Source organism: Cyphomyrmex costatus, unplaced genomic scaffold (genome assembly GCF_001594065.2).
Source record: "Cyphomyrmex costatus isolate MS0001 unplaced genomic scaffold, Ccosl1.0 scaffold685, whole genome shotgun sequence".
Classification (NCBI taxonomy): Eukaryota; Metazoa; Arthropoda; class Insecta; order Hymenoptera; family Formicidae; genus Cyphomyrmex; species Cyphomyrmex costatus.
Genome location: NW_017280250.1, coordinates 1,413,478 through 1,424,770, shown reverse-complemented (window position 1 = coordinate 1,424,770; position 11,293 = coordinate 1,413,478). Strand labels below are relative to the sequence as shown.

Sequence of the window (11,293 nt, the reverse complement as noted above, 5' to 3'; positions counted from 1 at the left end):
TATATATATATATATATATTATTGTGTATGGTAAGGATGTCCTTCCTTCGCTCTTTCCACTTGCCTCCTCCCGTCACATACACTCACACACATTCACACAGTAATAATTAAGTTGCGTGCCTGTATTTTGTATGATCGAGCGAGAGTTCGAAGAAGAAAAAAAAATAAACGAGATATTCCTTACTATATCGAAATGTGTACCCTTATTTCTTGATGCGTTTCCAAGTCTGTGTCGATCAAAGGTTCAGTTCCGTTTTGGTGTCAAATCATTCTCAGCTCAATGTGCTTGTTTATATTTAATCGCGATTTAACGTGAAGAATGACTTTTTCCTTTCGATGTCAGTTTGGTGTGGCAAGGCTATCATGACCGCACATTTTTCGAGAAGATATCTATGTATCTTAGTAGTAGGCGTAAAAAGAAAAGAGAGAAAAAGAGCTCCAATAAAATTGTTCCATTAAAATGGCACCAAAACACTGCCTTTGCCATTCCAAACTTGGAGTCCGCAGCAAGATATGAGCAGGCACATGAGTGAGATCATCATACTGCGTCTATTGTACGTTATATATGTATCTTTTGATCTATATATACGTAACGTTCGTACAAGAAAATTATGAATACACTCAGTAATATATGTATATAAAGGAATATATCGTAAAGAACTCTTTCTCAGGATATTTAGAATGAGAGGAACGAGAACCTTTGAACGTCTACGGATGTCCCATCCTTTATTTTTAAAATAAATTTTTTTTGTCAAGTCTTAAGTTCACGTTTTCTTAGAAAAAATCTTAAGGAAATTTACTATATAACTTTATAAGATTTGACATCAAATATTCTGAAAAATAAAACTCGAATCAAAGCTTTCAGAAAGTAAGATAAATCTGAATAAATATATTTAAATTCATTTCGATACAATTTCTACTTTAAAATTTGTTAACAATTAAATAACGCACAAGATTTTATGTCTCAATGTAATAGTTAAAACTTTCTTGATTTTGTAATTTTTTCTTGAACTCTTTAGAAGTGAACAAAAATATCGGGAAAAGTAGTATCGCTCCTTTCTCTCTTTCTTTATTTTCATTTTGAGAGTTTACTCGTCAGATCCGTCTTTCTGTAGTCTCAAAATTACTTATTATATTTTTTGTTATTTGTGCGTAGACACATCATATTATTAATTACTGGAAATTTTCATTTTATTTATAATTTAAGCATATGCGGAATTTTTACGAAAATTTTAGTTTTATTAATAATTAAAAAAAATACTGTCTATTTAAAAAACGTATTAACAGCATTTTGCGAACTTTGGCGAGTACAGAGACGGATTTCATATGAGAGCAAAAATTTTCATAAATTGCATGATATCTCACATATGACTTTAACATCTTGCAGATTTGGTTATCGGAACACACGATGGAGCAAATGCCAGTGAGTGCAAAAAATAATACATTTTTATCCTTTATTGCAAACTTACAAACAAATTAAGTAAAAAGGTACATTTATTTATTCGTCATTTTGTAATTTGTTACGATAATTGATATATTTCATTAATCTTTTACTTAATAAATCAAATCTAATTTGATTTATTATCTACTATGTATATAAGGTTATTATATTAATTATTATAAGTTATTTAACACAAAATTAGATAAAATAACAATTTTATTTGACTTTGTGGTAAAAATAGAGAAAAGTAAAAATGCAATACTCTCAATTGATAATGAAGTGCAATAGAGGATTGAATTGTTGAACTTGTTCTCTGAAGAATATTATTAATTAAATCTTCCTTTAGATGTGGTGTCCGCCAACACCTCCTACAACGGATAACGATGTGTATATCGATTACTCTCTTGGATTTTTGTATGAAAATATCCCTATGACAGAGGCTCAACTGCCGCCGATTTACGTGAAGAAGGAACGGAACAGAAGCAGAATCGATATTAGTATCACTGAGGATGGTGGGTCAATTTCTAGATGATAAAAATTCTTTTTTTAAATAAATTAATTGCTAATAAAATGTAAAAAGTTAGAAAGAGCCCATATGGATATCAGTGCCAATTGCAATGACATTTACATAAACAGCAAATATAATTCTAGAATTTGTAAATTATAAGTTTAATATTTTATATATATATAAAACTGGCTCTTAGCTCTTCTATTGTTCTATTTTGTTTTATTCTTATAGAGCTTTATTATTACTTTAAATATATATATATATAAAGTAATAATATATATTTTATTTATATATATATATTGTAATGTATATATTGTGATTATATTGATTACAAAAACACTAAGGAACACCAAAAATGTCTGTTGAAACATTTGTGAATTATATTTATATCAATGTTATTGCGATAAATTGGCATTGCATACTAATGCATGAGCTCTTTCTAATTTTTTAAAATTGTTTAATTAATTGATTTATTCTCAAAATCAGCATATATGTATCTTACTTTTAAATTAATAGCATCCAATATGTGCATTTTAAGGATACCTAATAGTGAAAGTTTATATCTTGTAATTTGTTATTCACATAATGATTGTAATTGTAATATGAAGAAATGAAACAACTCTTGGCAACTAGATTGCTTATATTTTTAAAGCTTTAATTGCAGTAATGTCTATACATTAAGCATGCATATGATAGACAAAGTATTGCTTATATTTTATCTATATTATTTTATTTGTTCTTTTAGAATCTGTTTTTTATCCTTGACCCCATATATAAAAACGTAAAACGTAAGATAGTAAGACTTAAGTAGTAAGCAAATCGGCCAATTACAGTAGAGAATGTTATTGACTTACGTTTTCTGTGATTGACGCGATTCACTTACTGTTTACGTCTTATGCCCTATATTTTTCTATGTTTCTGGCTTATGACTTTTTTCTTTATTAATGTCTACTTTCATGTCTTCTTTTATTAGATGAATTTAATCATTGGTTTTTTTTTATTGCAGGTTGTCGACCGACAAAAATAATGCGCCATAAGGAGGAGTCCGTGTATGCGCCAAGGTCGCTCTTTGATCGGCCGTCACCAGCGTTGATGAAAATGCGTCGCGACATGAAGCTGTATAAATATCGTGCGATTGTACGTCCCCCTATGCCGGTCTTGAAAACCTCGTCACATGTGATAAAAACTTCGCCGGAGTCAGATCAAGCCATGGACTGGTTGGTCTATGAGGAATGGGGTTTGTTACATTCCATCCAAAACTATCAAAACTTACCACTGAACACAATGATTCTCTCGCCCGGTCATACGCCTAATTGGGATATGGTTGCCGATTCCATCAACAATGGTGCACGTTTATACAGATCACCCAAGCATTGCAGAAACAGATACGAATCTGTAATAATACCTAGGGAAGAGGGTAAACTCATGTACGACACCACGCCAAAGAAACAGAAAAAGCAGAAGACGAGTGTTTACAAAACTCTGCCAGTCTCTGAGGTATATAATTTTTTGATATTAATGTATACGATACATTATAAAGCATTCTATTTATTTATAATTTCTTGCAGATTATTTATATTAAAATAAAAAAAAGTTAGTCAAACTCATGATAGTATCAACAAATAACAAAACAAAGTCAAATTAAAACAAACAATATAAGATGTTAAAATGTCATGTTTTTTTAAAAACATAGAAATTTATATTTAAATTATTTTGAATTATATAGAGAACATATATTTTTATTTTTTGCTTTTTTTCAGCAACAAAACAAGAGTAACAGGACAATGAGAACATCACAATTACACAATCAAGACAGAAATGGTTCTTTTACGTCGACAGGCAATCACAGATATGAAATCATGAAGTCCGTTTCTAACAAGCGAACACCTACCACAAAACCAACATCCATCGTGAATTCAGTGATGAGGAATAATCCGAATGTCGATGTTTTGGCTACCGACTACAAAATAATGGTCGATAATCCATCAAACCCGATTGAAATTGCTACACGACGTGCTGATAGGATCAAGCTAGAGAAGCTAAATAAAGCAGTTAGTATAAAAGACAATTAAAATTACTACTATTTATTACTATTTTAACTCGCAACCGATACAACAGTGTTTGCAATTAAAAATTTTTTACTGACCCGTAGTTGTCAAGTTTATAATAATTTTTATTGGAATGCCAAACTTGTGTTACACTTTTTGACATGCATGACCACATTATACAAGAAACTTTCACTGAGAATGATTGGCGTTTATACATTGATTTATCTATCTTTTGACCACTGTCACATAACAGTTTTTTGGACTTTTATTGAGAACTCGCACTATTGCTGGTAACAAAATGACATTCTACAAGTTTCTGTACGTTTTTAATGCATGACAATTATGATTCAACAATATATATTCTAATAATGCGTTTTTTTTTTTGTATTATGAGTTAGTAAAGTTATTTTTATATGTCGTTTAATTTGCATTGAGAAGGGCTGAAAACATTGGTTAAAACGTTTGAACAATAACTTTTTTATTATAATAAATATTTATGCACCAATAACCGCGTGAGTTCTTAATCGGCTTTTTTATATTTCTCGTTATTATAATAGATTTATTTTTAGAGCTGTATATATCTTCGTTTATATTGACAAAATTCATTTATCGTTTGTTAAATCAAAATAAATTTAATAGTAGAGAATATTTAATTTACATTCGAATCATAAAATCATTAAAAAATTAACCGAATTATATTCACTACATTCAATACATTCGAGGAAATATACGCTAACCGAGACTTACAGTCACAGGTTTTAACTCCGGAACAACAACAACAGGTAGCAGCACGACTCTTGCAACATCAGCAACAACAAGCAGCCCAACAGCAACAATTAAAGCTACAGCAGCAACAGACTCAACAACAGCAGGCTGGACAGCAAGCAATAGCAAATTCTGTTACATCTCAAATTCATCAACTGACGCAAGCAACGGTACCGAGCACGAAGGTTGCCGTGACTAACGTGAGTTTGAGCAATGTAACAACTACAACGGCAACAGTCACTACGGTGGTTAAGGCTCGACCTGGAGGAGGACAAATGCAGGACTTGAGAACAACATCGGCAAATGCAAGTATCCAGCAGGCTCAACGAACGGCGACGAGTTTAGTATCTGCCGGTCAAACTTCTGCTGGCGCGGCAAGTGGTCAAAAAGGAGGCCTGGTAGGCATTACGATGGCTACAGCAGCACCGGGAAATAAGATCCCAACACCGGCACAGGTGCAGTACTACAGACAGCAACAGCAACAGCAGCAAGTATTATTGCGACAGCAGCAACTTAAAGTATTGCAGGCTCAAGCCGCTAGCGGTCAAAAAGTGTCTGTCGCCGTGTCGCCTACGGCGGCAGCAGCGCAACAACGAGCTACCTTGATGAAGCAGGGTATTGGTACGGTTGGCACTGCGGGCGCCGCAACACCGCAGACCGCTGTGGGTAAACCAGCAATGACTAGAACACTGTCCGATACTGAAATAACTACTGCGTTACTGAAGCGGCAGGCATTGCAACAGCAAGCGAAGGCAGCTGCTGCCGCAGCGGTCGTGCAAGGACAGGTGAGTTTTAATAAAAAAAATTAAAGAAAATATAAATAATTAAAATATTTATGAATATATGAATTAATCAAGTTCATAATGCTCATCTTAAAAAGAGAAAAACGAAATATTAGAAAATGCAATTTGATATTCTTAACTCATAAAAATAATCGGCTATAACTTTGCTGCAGGTACCTACGCCAACGGGACTTACACCGGCACAGATCTTCGCTCAGGCTGGTCTGCAGGTGCAACAAGCAGGGACTTCCGCTGGTGGTACTTCGGTAGCGACACTTGTGAAGACGACCAATGTGCCGGGTGTTCGCACCGCGACTCCCCAACAGATCCGACAGCTCGCAATTCACCCGCAAATTATCACGCAAAGAAAACTACCGGCACAGAAAGTCGCGCAGTTAACTCAAGTTGCAAATAAAGCTGGCGTACAAACGCAACTGATCGTGCAACCTACTAAATCGTTACCTACGACCATGACGGTACAGCAAATTCATCAAGTGATGAAACATGTGCAGCCCTCGACGATGCAGCAATTTAGTCATGTAAAGAAATAAAAAATTTTTTTTTATTTTACGAATTGTTTTAATCATTATATTAAAAAATTTCTATGTAACTATATTTCCGAATCTTTAGGAATCTTTTGTAAAATTATTCGTAGATTATAATTATTAAAATTAAATATTGAATATTTTTAGAGTTAAATTTATATAGTAAATGAAAAAAAAGCACCCCGAGAAAGATAATTAAAGTTAACAAATACTAATGAACGCTTAATTGTACAATTTAATGAATGTTGACTACTCTATAATTGTAGGTCTCCACGGGACAAACGGTGTCTCAGGCTAGTCAAGTTGTATTAGCTAAATCACCGTTGCAAACTCGTGTGATACCAGTTGCACCCGCATCCCTGAAGCAAACTATTCAAGTGGTGACTGCCAGCAATCCTCAGCTACGACAGTCCACGCCTATCCAAGGAAAACCTGTTACTAGTGCAGTAAGACGAAGTCCTGGTCCAGGTTCTAGCCCCAGTACAAGCACAAGCCCAGGTGCCGTAGCTTCCGGTTCTACAATTGTTGCGGGTACCAGCCCTGCCGTGGGTGTTACTTCTGTATCTGCTTCGAATTTAACTTCCCCATCTGTTCTTGGTCAAGTAAGATTGCAAACCTTAACGCAGCAAGTACAGCAACAACAACAACAACAGGATGCTCAACCAAAATAGCTTTGTTTCACGATTGTATGGCGATCGTTAAAATTGTATTGGGAAATTCAGAAACCAAATTGGTTTCACATGTTAAAAAGTAAAAAAATTATAGATATTATGATAAAGGATTACTTAGTTTAGAATATTTTTCCCTAGAAAGAATATAGAAAAAAAAATAATAAATATGAAATATTAATAACACGATATGTGGTTGTTAGTAATAATAAAAATATTGATTTAAGAGGGGTAAAGCCACTCTAGAGCACGAAAAATAAGCCCAACTTCATGAATTCTTTTCGGGAATGTATGTGTAATGAAAGAAATAAAAAATTATTATTAAAAGTTAAATTTTTTAGGTATTTTAGTAATTTTTAAGTATTTAGGTCTTTGTGTGTGTGTGTGTTGTACTACATTGAAGTGTAAAAAAATATTTTTTTATAGTGATTTTATTACAAAATGGCGGCGCTACAGCTCTGCAATGGTAACGTTTTCTCATGGACAATGCTCTGCGGCTGGAACGATAACTCCGGCAATCTAGAACAAAAAACCAAAAATTTTTTTAATCTACATTCCAAAAACTAGAGAAAGACGTACAGAAATTGCAATATAAAAAAATTTTGTTTTTTAAGTTTTTGAAAAAATGGTATGAATTTGAAGTAAACGTTAAATTTAAAAGGTAAAAAATAGGTGAAAAATTGTTTATATAAAAAAAAGTATGCAACATAAAAAAATCGATACGTTTTTCTGTAGAGAATCCAATTTTGAAGCTACAATTAAAATTTCAAGTAAATCGGTCAAGATTTGTGAGAGTTATGTTTCTGGTCAGCTTGAAAAAAGTGATTTCGAGAAAAATACGTTTAAAGTTTTATGTAACAATCAGATAGAAATGTTCACCTTTAATTTGCGATGCCTGCATCATGCTATAGGCCTTCCTCGTTCTTCCTGGTCCGTCTTGACCGATTTTAGAAATGATCGAGTTGCACATAACTAATTCCTTTATTTTCAGAAAAACCCTTCGCAAAAACCACAAATTACCGAAAAGTACGACGCTTTAAACTTCCAAAAATGATACTTACAAATTTTTTTTCGCTATAAGATTTTTTGTACCTTATATCTAAGATCTTGAAACATTATTTAAGCAAAAAAAAAAATGATTTTTTGAAAATTCTAGAGTGGCTGTATCCTTTTAAGTATCAATTAGGGTATTATTGATTGACGTATTAAAAATAAAAGAATATTTTAAATTTATTATCAAATAAAAATTAAAAAGTTATTAATTTACTGACGGTAAAGAGTATTCGATTGCCAATAAGATGCTTCATCATGAAAAAAAAATTTTATAAATATTTAATATTAGTTTCTGATTTTCCCAATTCAGCTTCAATTCGGTAAACACTCGAGTTTCAGTTTTTCTCTTTCAACGTTAGAATCCTAGTAAGTGAAAATAAAATTTTATTTATCCATATGTAACGCACATTAAAGCATTCCAAGCTTTGCTGCGAATAATTGTAATTTCAATAATATGATTTGTGTACACAACAGATGACGTTTATTTATAACAAATGGACCGATTTATTCAGCGTATTAATATCAATATATTTTCTATAACTATATAAAAAATTAAGTTATATTTTTACAATTATAAACTACATTATTATAATATAATAACGCGAAATATTAGCAAAAAAAACTGAATTATTTTCAACAAAAAGCGTAAAACAATTTAAATTAAAAAATCTTTTAAAAAGTGATTTCGCAACTTACAATAATATATTGATTTATTATTCCGTTGCAAAACTGTAAAATATATTTCAAATCTATTAGTTTAATCAAATAAAAAAAATAAGGAACGTAACATTCATAAAATGTATGTTATTATGCATATATGATATTAATACATTGTATCACCTGTGAATGACTTGCATGTGATATTACATGTCCTTAGACGGAAAGCATTGATAACGAGCAGTCATTTTTTTACCGTACAATTCTGTCGCTACGCGGAGGAATGATATTTCAACTGAAAAATTTGTCTAACAAGGAATGGACGTGTGATGTTTTTTAATCGTTTAAGCACTATTGATTGGTATTTATCGTAGAATGATATGTAGCAAAGATTGATCGGAAAACAAAAGAAATGTCAATTGACATCTTTAGAAAATATATTATTGTACATTATTTTTTATCAAATAAATTTTCTAATGGAAACGCTATCTCTTCACTTAAGGAGTGAACTAGACGATAAAACAACTGTTCGTTATCAACATCTCGTTTCCAAGGATATATGATGTCACACATAAGTCCTACACACGTAATATTGTATATGTAGTCAATATCAAATATACATAGACCTTTGGATATCATGCGATTGCTATAACCTTTCATTATCTTTTCATTTGATTAATCTAATTATAAATACGTTTACATAGGATATTCAATTATTAAGAATATAAATATCGAGCTGAATAATTCTTAATTTAAACAAGTTAAATACAAGACATATTTATATAGCGTGAATAATGAAAAGTTTCTTGCTTTAAAAATTATCGAATGCGATATATGACGTTTTTAAAGGAAGGCTTTGGATTCTGAGCGAATATTATTTTACGATTAAAAATTTAAATAATTTGTATAGAAAACTTTTTGTAGATGAATATGTAACTTTATGTAGTTTATTTTTACGATTAAAGATTGTTAGTCAAGATTTCGGTGTCGTTTATCTGTAAGAAATTAAATTTATTGTGATTGTACTCGTTTCAACGATTTAGTAAAATAGTTCAGTTTATTAGAATGTATTTGTTTTCGTAAATGTTTTAGACTGTCAGGATTAGGTGATTCCCTTTGCATTAAGTATAAATATTACGATGTTAAATGTTAGAAATCGCGATATTTTTTGCGAGAGAATATCCTAATATGATGCTTGGTACTGTACAGGTGTATTCTTCCGATTTTTTTATGTATAATAGATTAATAGAAAGGAAACGGACTGTTAGCGCCTCAAAAATTACGCTTAACTCATCGACAAACTATATGAGATAACTAATCCAAGTAATATAAATTCAGAGGATGTCTAAAAGACTATCTGATAGTAATTGGGTTAGAATACTTCTACATGTTTAACAGAAGGTTAAAAGATTAGAATATCTTTTATATACAGCATGTCCCGAATTTAAATGGCCAAATTTTCGGAGTAAAGATGAAGCAAAATAAGCATATCTCTAAAGAATTTTTTTTTAATTTATCGATCCTCTGCACGAAGTTTGATCATTTAAATTTGGGATATCTTGTAATTGACCATGTAAAAATTTTGATTCGCAGAATAAAATTTTTTAAAAATAAAACATGTAATTTACAGCATTTATTTATTTGTATTAGATTAGATTTGCTCCTATATTTAAAAACGACTGCTCGAACGTATTTTGCTAAAAGGAAAAAAAAGTGCTCTACTAACACAGACTCGCACTACATATTTTGCGAATTTTAGAATATTTACGCAATAAACAAAATGTCTAGCTATTTTTTAGACGTTTGACAGATATTTTTTTATATCTGAAGAATGTCTGAATTTTACGCCAATATTCTCTTAAATTGAAAACATATTGGATACTTCTTTGACGTTTTAAAGAGGTCTGAGAAGACGATTAGATGTGTCGTCATTTAGATGTCTTTTGAAAGAATCATGAAACTGCACCATTGTGTGCAACTTTGTATTTATGATTATAGAATATAGTAAAATCACTCTGAGAATACGGCGTTATTATACTAGGATGAAGTCACATGTGTTACAATACAGGGTTTATTATGTTTACGTACAAGGCCATTTGAATGCGAATGTTTGAATATTTCTTCATCGAACATTGTTACGTCGTTTGATCAATTAAAAAAAATGAAAGAGAAAAAAGCAGATTTCCTTATAATATAAGCGAGACAAACGATGAAGTGTTCCCGATTGAAAGCTCTGCACCTTAATGTTGATTAGGAGATCGTTCTACGTATGTCAAACAAATTCTAATTTCGATTTTGAATTTATTTCGTAGGGAAAGTACCGTATTTTAAATAAGATTTTGTTTTCTGCGGCACTCTCTGTATGTACGTATGTACGATATATATGTATATATGTATGTATAATTTATGTATCATAAGTACTAAAATAAATCTCGTAAAGCGATGAAAGAAACAGCACGTAAAAGTTTACTTTTTGTTTCTACAAAATTGTTAATACCAAATTATTAATTGAAGTTTTATGCATATAAAGTATAATCCTTTTGCGATATTTGATTTATTACTCACTTTTTATATAAAATGTATTTTTTTTAAATTTTATCTTTAATTTTGTTACGAAATATTTAAATAAAAAACTGTTCTAAGAGGTAGCAAATCCGACGATAAAGTTATATAAAATTTCTAATTTGTGGCTATATTTGATAAACATACAACTTTTATCGATAATATTTTTGAAATGTTTTTTTTTTTCGAGATGCATATTTGGTGGTGGCAATTAAAATGACGCGCTGTGTATGTATAACATATACAATATATATGTATATATAG

The 11,293-nt window shown here is 31.2% G+C and overlaps 1 protein-coding gene across 1 annotated transcript in view; it reads left to right on the top strand.

Moving 5' to 3' along the window:
• dom (domino helicase) overlaps positions 1-6,892 on the top strand; it is a 31,869-nt gene extending 24,977 nt beyond the window's left edge. The window contains exons 27-33 of the mRNA XM_018547801.1: positions 1,388-1,423; positions 1,788-1,953; positions 2,956-3,446; positions 3,710-4,000; positions 4,747-5,547; positions 5,718-6,083; positions 6,356-6,892. Coding sequence (XP_018403303.1) covers positions 1,388-1,423; positions 1,788-1,953; positions 2,956-3,446; positions 3,710-4,000; positions 4,747-5,547; positions 5,718-6,083; positions 6,356-6,760 — 2,556 coding nt within the window. The 3' untranslated portion in view covers positions 6,761-6,892. The remainder of the gene's footprint in view (positions 1-1,387; positions 1,424-1,787; positions 1,954-2,955; positions 3,447-3,709; positions 4,001-4,746; positions 5,548-5,717; positions 6,084-6,355) is intronic.
• Positions 6,893-11,293: the final 4,401 nt, after the last annotated feature.